The 15868-nt window shown below is 42.2% G+C and overlaps 1 protein-coding gene across 2 annotated transcripts in view; it reads right to left on the reverse strand.

Annotated features, from left to right (window-relative positions):
- The window catches only part of CCDC93 (coiled-coil domain containing 93), a 95915-nt gene extending 87377 nt beyond the window's left edge, over positions 1-8538 (reverse strand). Inside the window, exons 1-3 of one of the 2 annotated variants that reach the window (XM_008586827.1) lie at positions 8420-8538; positions 4027-4140; positions 2405-2499 (exon numbers count right to left, since the gene is read on the reverse strand). In XM_008586827.1, coding sequence (XP_008585049.1) covers positions 2405-2499; positions 4027-4140; positions 8420-8461 — 251 coding nt within the window. In that variant the 5' untranslated portion in view covers positions 8462-8538. The remainder of the gene's footprint in view (positions 1-2404; positions 2500-4026; positions 4141-8419) is intronic. The other variant, XM_008586826.1, reaches the window with a different exon arrangement.
- Positions 8539-15868: the final 7330 nt, after the last annotated feature.

A 15868-nucleotide genomic window follows, 5' to 3' on the forward strand; every position in this document is an offset into this window, starting at 1 on the left:
AATCAGTAATCAGAGGGATCCTATTAAAACAAAGAACAGATTATGTTCCTCCTTGATCAAAATCCTCCAATGATTTCCCATCTCATTCAGAGTAAAACCAAAGTACTTACTCTGACTTACAAGGCCCTATATGAACTGGCCCCCATGACCTCCAGGCAAACTCCTGCCTTGTGAGGCCTTCCCACTGGCACATCCCTTTGCCCAGACCCTCCTCCCTCAAGTCTTAGCTCTCATATCACCTTCTCAACACTGATTGTCCTAATGAAAACTACAACTACCTCCTGTCCTACGTCTCTCCCCATACTCATCCCCAGCTCTCATTTTTTCATTACACGTATTACTTTTCTATTATAATTTACTTATTTATTAATTATTGTTTATGGTCTATCTCTCCCAACTAGACTGTACGTCTAGGAGAGCAGCATGTTTTTCGTTAATGTATGCAAAGTACCCAGAACAAGGCCTGATCTGTAGTAGAGGCTCAATATCTGTTGAATGAATGAATAAATGAAAAGGACTCCTTTGTCTGTGATATTTTGAATAATTCTCCTTTAAACATCAGTATTATGGTTCAGAAAATTACATTTCCTTTTTTCTGATTCCATCACAATTATTAGTTCTTATTGTAAATACTGCTTATAGATTTACTTTTAGAATTTACCTATAGATAAAGTATGGACAATTTAAATATTAAGCCCTTACCATTATAAAAATGATACTATGAAAGATGGAGGCTGAAGGTAGAAGGAAAAATAGAAACATTGAAATGTACACCCAACATAATCAGAAACCAAGAGAAACTATTTTACATTAATGGATGAAAAAATAGCAGCTTAAGTAGGTTAAAATTATACAGGTGACCATAAGAAAATGGATAATAATTAAAAGACTGAAAGATTGAAGAAAAAGGGGATGTACTGAATAGCATAGGTAAGCTAATTTCCTATTGTCATTAGACTTTAATAAAAAAGAGACACATATATAGTTGGAGATGTGGAAGTCACCACCGTGAAGAATCTGCAACCTAAACAGTTGAAGATGATTCTTTCCAGGGAATAAAACTGGGGTGTAGAATGGGTAAGGGGAAGATACATCAACTTTATGTTTTGTTCCCTTTGGTACTATTTGAATTTTTTTTAACTTCATAGATATAACACCTACATAATAAAAATAAACAAGAATAAAAAAATCTACCTCTAGATTTAGCCCGGTAGGGGAGAAGAGAGCCACACACCTGGGCTCCATTGCATTGCCTCCTAGGGAAGATGTTCCCATTCAGGTTGCTTGATGAGACACCACAATCCAAGAATGACAGATGGTGGGGATGTAAAGCCTTGCTATTCATGGTGGGTCACTGATGAGCACAGTATCACTGTGCTAAACAATGTCCTCTTTAATAAGGAGCCTTGAGAACTGTCCTTTGGTCTTAATATTAACAATTCCCCATACTGGCCAGCAAGTAAAATTGTCCCTGCAATTCTGAGGGACACCAATTTTGCTTTGACTATGTAGAAATTGTGAAATGGTTAATTTATCATTTTTTCTCTTTTTGTTAACTGTCAGAAAGCTTAGAGCCAAATCTTTGGCACACCCTAGGAAAACAAAGCATTTTGTGGCCCATCACTCATGTGGTAGCCTTATCCCCAACTCTGCCCTTTGTCCCCACTTTTTTCTTTTTCCTTTGCTTCATTTTTCCACCATGACTGCTTCATATGCATAATTTAAGCAATCTTTAGTCCTTTTGAAAGCATTTTTTTCTTGGGGGATGGTAACGCTTCAGAAAAATGAATAGAGTAAGTTACAGAATCATACAGGTGTGAGTTCACAAATCTCTCTTCTTACACATAAGGGAACTGAGGTCCAGAGAAGGAGTGGCTTGCCTGAGGACACACAGCTGCCTACTGGCAAGGCTGGGAGCAAACTGGGTTATCTCAAATAACCTAATAAACAGCCAAGCCCCTGGTGAGCTATGAAAGACTAGGCAGGGTACCCTCAGGAGAAATCTCTGGCAAATAAGCCCATGCTACCTTTTCTGGATGACAGGTAAAGTGAGGCTCTGCCTTACACAGAGGTAACAGGAAGAGAAAGATTCTCCTTTCCTCCTCCTAATCAACCTCCACCCAAATGAGCTGTCTTTGAAAAGAGATAGAAACTAAGTAGTCACTAGAAACCTGATTTAAAAAAAAAAGTATTAGAAATAGCCTTAACATTAAACTGTTATATGCAAGCTGTGTATGTAACATTGGCTTCTTTCAGCCTCAGTTTCGTAAAATAGGTGTAATACCTGTTGAAATGAAAATTAAAAAAATATATATATAAAGTGTCCCACATAAAGTAGACACTCAAAAGTTAGTTCTCTTCTCCCTCACTTTGGGTTCTTACATAGCTAACCCTAGTAACTTACATTTTTTGACCTATTGTAGAGTTTTCCTGAAAGAGCAAATCAACGTCAACATCAAAGTTGCAAGTGGTGATGCACCAAGTCATTCCTCCTACTACCTGCAAGACACAAACAAAATACTTGTTTTCTCTAATTTGGGGAGAAGAGAAGAAGTAAAAGGTAGATAAATCTTACATAGTTCTTAAAAACTCTGTAAACATACAAAATTATATATCTTTGGAGAGAGAGAGAGAGAGAGACAGAGACAGAGACAGAGAATGTGTCCTCCTTACCTATATTTCATCTAAAATAGCCTGTTAAATTTTTCTGCAGTGGTGGAAATGTTTTATATCTGTACTGTCCAATACAGTAGCTTCTAGCCACATGTGTATGGCTTGAAGTATGGCTAGTGCGACTGAAAAACTGACTTTTATTACTAAATGGACATATCATACATAGATCCTCTTCACAGTGAAGAGAACAGATGTTAATTCTCAGCTGAGAGAAGTTTTAACCCAGTTTCAGGAAGGTGTCAGATTCCAAAGGAATTACATATCTTACAGACCAGATGTAGGCAGCAAGGCTGACATTTTGTGGCTCAGTACTTAATTTCCGTAAATCTCATTTTTCTCATCTACCTAATGGAGTTGAGGATCCCTGCTCTACTTTTCTTACAGCATTTCTCTGAGATGCAAATGAGACTAAGGCTAAAAACCCCTTTTGAAACAAAAGCCTTTTCAGACACAGCTGGATACTAGAAAGAACAACAGTGAATCTTACCCCTGGCTGTCTGTGTTTTAGACTCATGTGAGATGCCTGATAAAATACAGATTCTAGTGCCCCAGCCCAGATTTAACAAACCAGAACTTCAATGGGGGAGGCCTGGATATCTGTATTATAAAACAACCCAGGGTGATTCTGTTATGTGCAGCCAGGACTATACTGACTGCAGCACTCAGCTCTGGCTTCCCAGAGTTTTCCTGACCTGCCCTGTCAAGATTTGGATGCTTCTTTTCTGTGCATAGTCCAGTGTAGTACTTACTGCACCACACCATTTATTCTATGCATGTTGGTTCATTTGTCTCTCTTCCCTACTCAATAGAAGTCATGTTCTTTGAGTGCAGGGCTACCCTCTGTACCCTCTCTTTATCTCTGTACCCTCAACACCTATTTACTAAGTCTTGTGCATAATAATTGTTCAAGGTTCTGCTAAACTGAAAGACACCATTCCATAGTGATTACTCCCTTCTCCAAACTCAGAGCGTTTACTATACATAGAATATCTGTCAATGGTCTGTGAGCCCATTGACTTGGGACAGCTAATTATTAACTCTGATTATTTTACTTTACATAAACCCTATAATCCCCACCCAAACTGTAAGTTCCTTGAAAGGAAGAACTATTTCTTTTGCTTCTTTGCCTTTACTAAAGCTTTGTGCACAGAAAGGGAATTCAACCATATCTACTGAAATACCATTACTTTCTTTGAGCAGGAAATTTGAATACTTACATAATGAATCTGAATTAGGTAAAAATGAAAACATGGAAATGGAGAAAGTAGAAACACAATCTTTTCCTCCTTTCTCTGCCACAGTTAAACCATGCCATCCTGACAAAAACTAATGGTTAGAAAGGTTTCCTCTTACCTTGTCAAAAGGTGACAAGCCTTTAATTCTTGCCCTGAAATACCCAGCTGCAACCAAGAGTTCCAGAATTTCAGTCAATTTGACATTTTGTTCTTCATCTTCTCTTGTTTCCACCTAAAACAAAAGGTAACAGTATGGCTGTTAAAAGCTATCTTGAATGAAGGAAGCCAGGTATATCTGCTGATGCCACAATCTCACTGACAAGGAGCAGGTAACATTGGCTTTATCACTGCACTAGATTCTCTGCAAAAATTCAGCAAGCATCACACAGATGTACATGGACAGTGCTGCCGGAGGCCCAAAGAACAAGGTCCCCAATGAGTTGTTAATCGTCATAGCTGGGGGAGAAGACTATTCATCACATGCTGAAAGAATCCAGGGAAAAGGAAGATTAGAGCACATTACCTCCCTTTTCTCTAACAGATGGTTTACTTAACAGGCTTCTCGACTAGATTATAAGCTCCTTACAGACAGAAACAAGGTTTTTGTTTTGTTTTGTTTTTAAAACTTATACTCATCCAAGTCCTGGAAGTTACTGACAAGAGGGGTAAGAATGAAGAAGGGAATTCAAAAATGTATCCCTCTCTGCACTTCCCTTTTTGACCTCTAAAGCAAATATAAGGAAAGCTTTCAACCCAAGTATATTAAAGGGTGATTACTGCCACAAATAGGAGTGCTTTAAAAATAATGAATTCATCTAATATATGTGAACTGGGATTTGATTTAAAATTTTTAATTTATATCTTCTCTTCACCCAGATGTTTACTTATTACCTAGATCTGTCTAATATTTTAGTACTTTTGCATTCATTTACTTTTATGAATTGCCTTTCCTCTTTTCTATTATAGCAGAAAATCAAAACCACTTTTCTATACAAAATAACACCAAAGTATCCTGGTTCTAATTCTTGTACTCATCTCTGATTACCCAACAATGCCTGCTAAATATTTCTTTACTATGCATCTCACATTTATCCTCCCTTCCCTTTTATCCACATTTCATGCCAGGACTATTGCAATTGCCTCTCAATCTTTCTTCACTGATAAGTTTGTCTTGCTCACTCCTTCCTAAATCGCTGCTTTCACATTATCCCTCTTCAACTTATCCCCCAGCCCTCATCATCAATGCATCATACACTGTCTATTACATCACACACTTGTCTATATGATACACTCCAAATTTCTTGGTTTGGCATTCAGATCTTTGGCTAATCTTTTGGCAATTTATCTTTTCAGCTTCATCCTTTGTCTCCCCCCAAAACAATCTGGACACAGCTATGACCAGCCTAGACAGGTATTGCTTGTTCCCATTTCTTCACTGTTTATACCATCCCCCATCTCGATATTCTCCAACCATCCAGAAATCACCTTCAAATTCTAGTTCCTATTTGATGTCATCCCTTAAAAATCCAGTCTAAAATGGCTATTCCTCTGCATTTCTATTTTATTTATAATCCATGCCATTCTTACAATTGAGTATCAACCACTTCTGAGTGACATGTCTGGTATTATGTACATGTCTGTCTTTCCAACTGACTATTGGCTGATATTAGGTGAGGGCTTATATATTATACACTTAGTTTGCTCCTCTGTACCAAAACAGCATTAGGCTCAAAGGACACACTTATTAAATATGAATGGCATTCAATCATTTCATAAAGTATATGACCTAAACCAGTCATGCATTAACAAAATGTTTTCACAGTCATGAGGTTGATAATGGAAATTCAAGTTTATTTTGAAATACAAACTGCCAGGAAAGGGAGTATACACACTAACATATAGTTGAACGGGGAATTACTAAAGTGACTGAATCTTCTGAGATGGGGTAGCAGTAGAGTGGGAGGGGCGACAGCCTTGAGCCACTGCTCATTTTACTTCTCTCTCTCCCAAATTATTATGGTTCAGCCTATCGAAGATTCTGAAGATTAGCATTCACTAGTTCCTAGTGGACATAAAAAATAAAGTAATATTAATTACTCACACCTGCAAGTATCTAGTAGGGATGAAAAAGATCTACAAGTGAAGAGACTCAAAGAAAAGAGAAGCTGAAGAGCAGTTATGGTTCACAAGGATACAGGATAAAAGAAAATGGGATGATATTTTCTTAAAACTCTTGTGATATAAAACAGGAACCCTTCATTTGCTCAATAATCAATTACCATGAAAACATCACTTATCATGAAAACACTTCCAAGAAGAGGGCAATACAATATGGAAGGATAATCCCTGCCTCAACTCCTCTCTAATGAGCACCCACAGGCCACCCCTTTGCAGAGGCATGGCCCAAGCTTCTCATCCACTCACTCCTAGAATGGAGAAGTTTACTTTTGCAATATAACCTGTAAAATAACTTTTTGGAACAAGACACTGAATGGGAATATGTGACTCCAAATTCACTTTGTAGATTAACACTGAAGCAAAATGGAAAAGGGCCACTGGCTAATACACAAGGAATGAAAGACATCCTCTTTGAAGACATAAAAAGCCACCAAGGTGGTTAATACATCCAGTTGTTAAAACTAAAATTCTGATAAAGATGAATGACTGTGAGCTCTTAAACCAGGCACAATAAACTTTCAATTGCCTTGCACTGCAGTTCATGTAAGCTGAAAGGCAGGGCCAAATCTAGATATCCTTCTGATCCTCACATACGTAAAGGGTGAAAAAAAATTTAGTTTAAGTAATTAACTGCACTAGTGACAGCCAGATGACACAGACTATCTATATTCATATGTACTGGTCTTTGAACTAAATGATAATAATTTGATTATATTCATCCTGACTGCCTCCTCATTGCCAGGAACTGCCTGAGGCTCTTGGAAAACAATGACAAATCAGACCCAGCCTCCTAGCTGTCCATGAATGGTTAAACAAAGGACGACACACCCGAGCAGGTTGCTTTTTACTTTAGAAAAGACCACCATCAGTAGTACTGTGAGACATTGGGTTGGAGGAATTTAAGGTAGACCGGACAGGAGTCTACAGTGAAAGGCCTGGCAAAAACTTGATGGGAGCCTAGAATAACGAAGTAACCAAAAAAACAGCAACAACAACAAAAAAAGGCAAAAACAAACATATAGAACCCTTCAAATATCAAAGTATAGATCCTACTCTTCACAATACTGGGTCCCAAAAAAGCAACATGCATGTGAGGTTTTACCTAACACAAGGGTTCTGACACCATCATGCTTGTTACGTTTTCTTAAGACAACAAAACAGACTTACATTCTGGGAGCACACACTGAAGTGTCTTCCCATCACTATATCCCCAGCTTCTGGGCACAAAACACAGTAATCCCTTAATTAGTGGGTAGTGGTGGGGTGAAAGGACTGAGGATTTGGCAGGGGCACAAAGAGGCAAGAGTGGCCACAGGCGGTTAAGTATGAAGGGCCCACTGACCATGTCAAGGAGTCAGTCCCCTAGCCAAATGCCTGCTTTAGAACCTTAAGCGTAGACTCCATTTCTTTCCAGAATCTAGTCTAGTAAACTATTCTAGCTTTTGAGTAAATCAACTACAAGGGAAGACAGATGCAAACTAGCTAAGTGGTATTTGCAGCCAAAAGAAAATGAATGCACTTCCCCCTTATTCCCATCAAACATGGAAATCCAGAAACCACGGACCAGCCTGTCCCTAGCACCAATGAGTACTTAATAACACCTCTGGAAAAGCACCCGCTATCTTCTGAAGCAGCAGCAACGTTTCCTCCCAGGGCTCCGTCCCAGCCACACAGCACCACTGGAGAGTGCGTCCCCACCCGAACACCGCGGCGGCTGACCTAGCCGGTCACAACCCCAACGCACGCTTGGCTCCAAAACTTCCTCCGGCCGCTCGGCCCCGGGTAAATGCAGGGAGTGCAGCATTCCCTCTGGACACCAGGGCGGGTGGGGCTGTTCGTCGGGACCCCGCGGGCCCCGCGAGGTGACGATAGGCGCCCCAAGGTCACCGCCCTGTGCACAACCCAAGCCCGGACCGTCCAGGAGCGCGCGTCTCGTGACTCCTGCGCGCAGCAGCCTCGGCCCTCCGGGCTAGCCCTGCGGCGCCAAGGGATGGGGGTTTTGCTCGGCACAGCGGGAGAGGTGGGAGCCCGGGGTCCCGCGACGCGTGGGGCTGAGTAAGGGCAGACGTCGGGCTCAGAAGGCCACCTCTGCCCCAGGGGACCCGAGAGCGGCTGAAGTTCGTCTCCACCCACCCACTACCCCCTCGCCCAAGCAAGGGGACGACCTGCTCTCCTCCCTCCGCGGACAGGGCCGGTGCTTCCCCGCGGTGGGCACACCTGAGGAAGGGGGCGGGGCTCCCCAAGCGCACCTGGGGCCCCTCTCTGCCCGCCACCCCGCGAGCTCGGCCCTCTCCTCAGGAACCTAGACGTGTCAGGGATAAACGGATCCTTACCTCCGCGAGACCCTGGCCCTCCGGCCCTTTGGGCAGCCCCATGATCCAGCCGGACTGACGAGCTGCAGCGGTGAAGCCTGCAAAGCGTCGGAAGCTGTTCCTGCCGCCAAGCTGCTACCGGGGTGGAGTGCAAAGCGGAAACTTCCTACGCCGCTGCCGCCGCAGCCGCAGCCAGCCCCGAGCGCCGCCGCCCGGCGGAGCATGCGCGCTGAGGCGGGAGCGCGGCGCGACTGCGCCTGCGCGACGGCAGCCCGGGAGAGGCTGGGCCCGGCAATAGGATTCTGCATTGTGCCGGAGTTTTGTGCCGAGGCTACTAATTTGTCTCCGAGGTGCTTCATGAGAAGGGTTATTCCTGCATCTTAGGGACATTTTGCATTCTGTTTCCCTTTCCTGCTTCTCAGGGGCATGTGTGCCCCAACTGAGTCCGGTCCTCTCCGCGAGCTCTTCGGGCGCCCACTCGCTCCCAGCTTAGAGTCTGAGCACAAATGAGCTTGGGTTTCCAGACCCAGGCCTGATTCTAGCCCTGATTAACGCACACTTAGGCAAACTTCTCGGTGTACGGACCAGGAACGGAGCCTGCGAGAAAGGATTTTTCACGCCCGCTGCCCTCCCTAGCTTCCTGGCCGGTGGCATCCTGATCCCAGGAAACCTCGCTTGGAAAAATGACCCCCACCCCGCCACATCCCTGGTTTTTGGATCTTCCTGAAGAGGGACATCTTCGAGAATGCGGACTTCTGTGTTTACGTCATATTAGCTGCCACATCACTTACATGATGTACACCTTGTCTGTCCCAGAGGATGTCAGCTATATAGAATGGTCTCCCTGGCCATACGCCCGCACTCGCTTCATAATGGCCTCCCAGCTTTTTTCCTTTCTTTTCTTTTTTAAGCCACTTAGAACGAGGCGACTTATGTGAAAACTTACGTTAGAGAAGAGACCCTTGCCTCTGTATGTGTGTAAGGGAATGGGGAAAGTGTGAGACTACGAGCTCCTTGAAATCAATGATGTTTTATGTTTGCTTTTTCCTCCTCTTTGCATGCCTAGCATTTTAAAAAGCAGGTATTCAGTAAGTACTTATTGTTGAAGAAATTATTTGTTCCGTTTGTACTCCTGGAGTTTATCCTGACAGAACAGAGTTTTGTCAGGAATCAAAGCACGCAAGTAGGGGCCCTAAGAACGCCGTTTCCTTCTTAAATATAAGCAGCAAATATTTCACAAAGCTGTGTGCTACCTCCCCACCTCTGGTCCAAATAATTTTAAAAATCTGAATATGTACGTTAAGGTGTTGAGATAAGAACCCTTCTGTCTGTGTTACATGACATCTTGCTGTCACCTAGTGTAAAGTCAAAATAAAACTCAATTTCTAAAGTGCCCACTCTCATAACTTCTCAAATGTGTTATTTTTATAGCCTTCAAACTGTCCTTCACTGAAATGGTATAGGTTGAGGAGGAATAGAGGGTGATAATCATTTGTGGCCACTGTAGGGTGACCAGACAAGTACTGACGCCTAGGGACAGGTAGCAAAATGTCACATAGCAGGTAAGCCTAAGTAGCTGTATATAAAGCATCCCTGGGATGAAGGCTCAGGGAATGATATGACTCAGGTAGGCCACACCACGTGTCCCCTGTTGTAAATGCTTTTATAATGTTTTAAAAACATGAGAGAATAACTTTCCTAGTAAGAAACTGTTCTATTTTACTATCTGTGTAGTATGGCAGTAGCAGAGTTGGATAGCATGCTTTTTTTTTTTAAAGATCTCAGCAAAGCATCCATGGCAGCAGTCAAGAAAGTTTGAGCAACCCATGTTTGAGAGGGCAACTCCTGCACAGCCTTGGAGCAGACCTTGAATAGACAATGACAGAGAGGGAGGTATGTGAGGAATCTTTCAGATAAATGCATCTATCTCCCCTGCCCTCTGCCCCAAGTACACCCATACACATTCTGTCTCCCTAGTGGGATATTTGAGGACTAGGAATCTATCATTCTGTCCCTCTTCTGCACATTCAGTACAGAGTTATGTGATGGTCTTCTGATTGCAAAATTCTTTGAAGCCTCACAAATACTTTCCAATTCCTGCATAAAAGGGTGCCATCGTAAAGAGCTTCCTGCTATTATCACCTTTATCTTGAATGAAGTTTTCTATAAAGCCTCAATCATTTTGTTCCAGGCTTCTCCCAGTCCTTCTACTCTGGGCTCTTGCTATCACCCAGAAGGGAAATTGTGAGGTCCTAAAGCAGGAAGGGACATTAAAAGGCATCTAGTGCAAAAATGGGTGTTCAGAAAAGTAGAGTGACACAGTGTCCTGGCCCGCGGGATATTCAACGCAGACCCTGGAGGGGGGAGTGGGAATGGGATGGAACAAGAGACGCGAGAAATGGGAGACAAGACAGTATTCTGATCAAGTCTCTCTTATTGATTCTTAGGTTACATCTTATATAGGAAAAAGCAGGCATGCTGCAAAGGGTCTGGAATGTAAAGATATGATAATATCTTGAGAAGAGACAAAGACAGGACATTCAAAGTAAAGGTTGCAGCCCAGAATGTTTATGGTTAAACAGTTTCTGGAGAAGGATAAAAGGTCACTTGCAAATTAACTTGCATAGCCAGGAGCAATCAGTTTCTGGCATAAGCAGATTTCGAGGCAGTTATCATGTAAAGCACGGCCATCTGAGCAGATTGTCACATAGGAGCGGTCTCACAAGAAGGGGTGTGGGGCTTCAGGCCCCCAACAACACAGCTTAGGTCACACAACACATTTGTGGAAGTGCTGGAGCCAGAGCCCCTTTCTGATGCACAGATTCACAGTGTCCTTTTATTTACCCATCCACCCATCCATCCAACAAATCTTACTGAGTTCCTTCTATGTCAGTGGCTCTCAAACTTGGCTGCACATTGGAATCCCTGGGTTCCACCTTCAGAGATTCTGTTTTAATTGATCTGGGGAAAGGCATGAACATTGGATTATTTTGCCTTGGAATATATTGTTTTATATACAACAGATAGTGAATAGTGACTTCACTAAGAGTATATTTCTTTACAGGCACAGTGACATACAAAATTCAAAATCCATAAAGAAACTAAGTGTCTTTAGGTTAAATGAGTTCTTCCTGAAAATTTGTAATTGTATTCTGTTCTACTCTCAAGCAGTAAAATTTTATAATGTACCATCCTATATTTAGCATATCACATTTCTACAGTAAGGGCCGGCCCGTGGCTCACTCGGGAGAGTGCGGTGCTGATAACACCAAGGCCCCGGGTTCAGATCCCGTATAGGGATGGCCGGTTGGCTCGCTGGCTGAGCGTGGTACTGACAACACCAAGTCAAGGGTTAAGATCCCCTTACCGGTCATCTTTTTAAAAAAAAAAATGGAGACAAAGGTAGTGCAAACTAACTTAAGCCCCTCTACTTCTGGGCTGAAAGTAAAAACAACCCAGCATACACGTCCACACACACACTTGGATGAATTCTTCTAGTATGCTTCTCCAAACAAATGATAGCTTTATTAAATAATTACAATAATTTTCATAGTTTTCGCAACCACAGTCTTAGCTACATTAAAAAGGGCTTGTCAAGAACCTAATTACATAGCAATGAATAAACATGCTTGAGAATATCTACTACATTCTCTGTCTCCCAGAGAAAATATTTAACATTTTCTTGGTAAAGTGATTTAATAATTAAACATTTCTTATGGTGGGGAGGAGGGGAGTGGATTTCAAACCTTCACAGATGATTCTAATGAGCAGCCAATTTGAGAAGTTTCTCTGTGCCAGAAACTGTTCTTGGTGCTGGAAATACTGCAGTCAACAAACCAAACAAGATAACTTTTGACAGAACTTAAACACATAAATTAATGAGATAATATTGAATAGAAATACATGCTATTAAGGCAAAAAAACAAAATAAAATACAGTATAATGAGATAGGGAATAGCTGGGGTCAAAGTCTCTTTTAGATGAAGGGGCCAGCAAAAGGAGAACCATTTGAGGGAGAACTAAGTCCCACAAAGACCTAAGGGAAATGCAATTCCTGCAGAACGAACATCTGAGGTGTTCTGGACAATTCCCCTTTAACCTTCTAGATTGGCTGTCAGCCTCTCTCCTTGCTTGCTGCCAAACAAGGCTGACCAGTAAGGGCTTCATCAGCAGGGCCTGGGGTGTGGGTCCTGGGCTTGGGGATCTGAGTTGTAAGGCCTAGGGAGGAGGGTTTCAGTAGTAATTTGGCAAACTGTTATCAAGAACTTAAAAAATATACTTGGATATGATACTCCCACTTCTAGTGCTTTTGTACAAAAATCTTCATCCCAATGTTACTTATGCGAGAAAAACCGAGAAACCATATAAATAGCCCATAATAAGGGACTGTTTAAATATATTATATTATGTCCATTTGGTGCAACATCATGTTCCCAGTAAAAACGTGCATTTCAGCAGGCCATGAAAGAAAAGAATGAGAGATTAGGCTATATAAATATTAACAATTGCTGCCTGTCATAAAATCATTACCTGTGACAAGCATTCTTACAAACGAGAAAGGAAAATTTAGTAGAAAAATGAGTACAAGACTTGAATAGAGAATTCCTAAAAGAAATTGTCACTACACATATGAAAAAAATTCCCAGCCTCCTTTTAAAAAATTAAAATGAGGTATCTTCTTGCATGGAAGAAATAATGTTTTAAGGACACTAAACTAATACCAATAACACTCCCTTGACATTGAGTAAGTTTTGCAACAGTTCTGGAGGGCAATTTGGCAGTTAATTTTTCAGCCAACATCCATTCTGTGCCTACTGTGTGCCAGGCACTGAGAAGGGTTCTCAATGAGGGTGGGTGGAGTGATTCAGCACCCAAGGGTATTTGGGGTTTTCATAGTGACTGGGAGGTTGTCTTAGTCTGTTCTGGCTGCTATAACAAAACACCATAACACGGGTGGCTTATAAACTACAGAAATTTATTTTTTCACAGTTCTGGAGGCTGGGAAGTGCAAGATCAAGGCACTGGCAGATTTAGTGTCTGGTGAGGCCTGGCTTCCTCAAAGATGGCCAGCTTCTCACATCCTCACATGGTGGAAGGTGGAAGGGACCTCTCTCAAGTCCTCTTTTATAAGGGCACTAATCCCATTCATAAGGGCAGAGCCCTAATCATCTCCCAAAGTCTCCCACCTCCTAATACCATCACCTTAGGGGTTAGGATTTCAACATATGAATTGGGGGTGGCCACGGGGGAGCTGACACAAACATTCAGACCATAGCAGATGTATTACCAGTATTTAAAATCCGGCTGTTATAGATATCAAACTTCCTGCATTGACTTTGGGTCATAAGAATTTCTTCGCCCAGAGCAAAAGTGTGGGCAGATATGAGATTGTGCCAGTTCTGGGTGAGGTGTTAAGAACCATTCTGTGTTTCCTCACACTTACACTGGCACCATCCATCAGAAAATATGCAGGCAGCCACTGCTCCCATCACGTGGACCTCTGAATGAGAAACAGACGTGAGAGAAGGGAGCCAAGCCCAGCCCAGCCCCAGACCTGTGTGAGGGACAGCAGTGTTTGTTGTGAGAATTGAAATTAGAAGGATGGTTGTTAACCATCATTATCACAGCAAAACCTAATACACTGCCTAAGGAAGAATCGACCCCCCAAATGCCATAAGCACCCCCAACCCTGTGCCTGCAAAACACCAGATACAGAAAATGGAGCTGTGCACATGCACAGTCAGCAAATAACCACATCAAAAATGACATGATGAAATGCTGAAAGAAGTGCAATTAATGACAAGGTGAAAGGAGGGACGTGAAAGAGGAAAGGGTGGGGGGATGATTTTGAGTGGGAAGTTAGTGAAGGTTTCTCTAGGGCCATGTCATTTAAGACCGGTGATGAGTGGGAGGTAGACACAGAGTGGGGGAAGCACTTCCGGCCCAGCCCCCATGGGACCTTGGGGGCCACAGGAATGGGTTTGGATTTTACCTAAACAATTAGAGCGATCAAAGAGTTTTTCTGGTTTGTTTGTTTAAACCAAAATTTATTTTTGTAAACATATTTGTCTTATCACTAATGTGATTCAGGTCTTGGTCTATAGAAATGCAACTTGAGTTTCCAGTGTCCCCAGTGTTAAGATTGTTCACATAACATTCCCATCACCTTTCATGTTATGGGGACAGGGTTAACAGCAACAACTGAAGTTCAGCACTGTCTAAAAGGGGAAGGAAACAACTGACTCAAGAAATTCACTTCTAAATAGACTAAATTATAAACCCTTGTCCTTGCAATTTCAGTTCTATCAGCTTCCACTTGAAACTAAATGAGAGAAAATTCAAAATTGCTTTAGAAGAGAGACCAAAAAATGCTGTTTTCTGGATTATAATGTAAGAGACTTCTTAAAGAGCAATAACAACATTTTTGAAATATCTTGAAATCATGTAAGATGGAAACAATTTACTAAGAAGATGATCTGCACTTGTGTATTTGTGTGGATTCATACAGGAAAAAACCAAAGTGTGTTTTCCTACTCTCTACTCACATATTCATTGAACACTTCTGACACTAGATGTGAGGTGTTTTCCCCATACACCAACCAAGTAATTCTCCAGCAGACACCAACTGGGTGTCCTCTAATTTGACTCAGTTCTGATACTATCTATACCTGGACATAGCATCAGCACCCATAGGCTGAGGGCTCAGTTCCACAAGACTACCTGCACTTCAGATGCCAGTCACAAGCCTGGTTGTGACCTGTGCTTCTGACTGGCCAACTATAGATCAGGGTTCCTACACCTCCTTCCTTGGGTTTGACTAATTTGGTGAGTTGTTTACAGAACCCAGGGAAACACTTACTTATGTTTACCAGTTTATTATAAAGGATATTACAAAGGATATAGATGAACCCCCCAGATGAAGAGACAGGGCAAGGTATGTGGGAAGAAGCTTCTCCCTCTCCAGGAACATCACTCTCCAGGAATCTCCACATTTTCAGGTATCTGGAAACCTCCTGAATCCCCAGTCCTTGTGGCTTTTTATCAAGGCTTCATTACATAAGCACAATTGATTAAATCATTGGCCATTGGTGATTAACTCAACCTTCAGGCCCTCTCCTTTCCTTGGAGTTTGGCACATTTTGGCCTATGGGGAAAATAGGATAATTTAGTCAGGTTCCCTTGGCTCAGGTCTGGTTGGGGGTCATGCAGCACATTTCCTTGTAAACAAGTTGTGTGGGGGTTGAGTTAGCATGCATGTGCACCAATGTCTCTTTTTAGTTTTGTTGCTATTGTGTGTTCTTGAGTTTGTGAAGCAGGCTGGCTGGCAGAGACCTTGCGTCTAAAAGTAGAACATGTTTACTCTGCTGGCAGCTGCTCAGTTTCAGTTTGTCTTTGGACTTTGCTGGTAGCAGTTGAGTTTCGGAGTTTCTCTTTGTACTGCCTAGCTCCTAGACATGGGTGTGCTGAATA

The sequence above is a fragment of the Galeopterus variegatus genome, unplaced genomic scaffold (assembly GCF_000696425.1).
Source record: "Galeopterus variegatus unplaced genomic scaffold, G_variegatus-3.0.2 Scaffold4140, whole genome shotgun sequence".
NCBI lineage: Eukaryota > Metazoa > Chordata > Mammalia > Dermoptera > Cynocephalidae > Galeopterus > Galeopterus variegatus.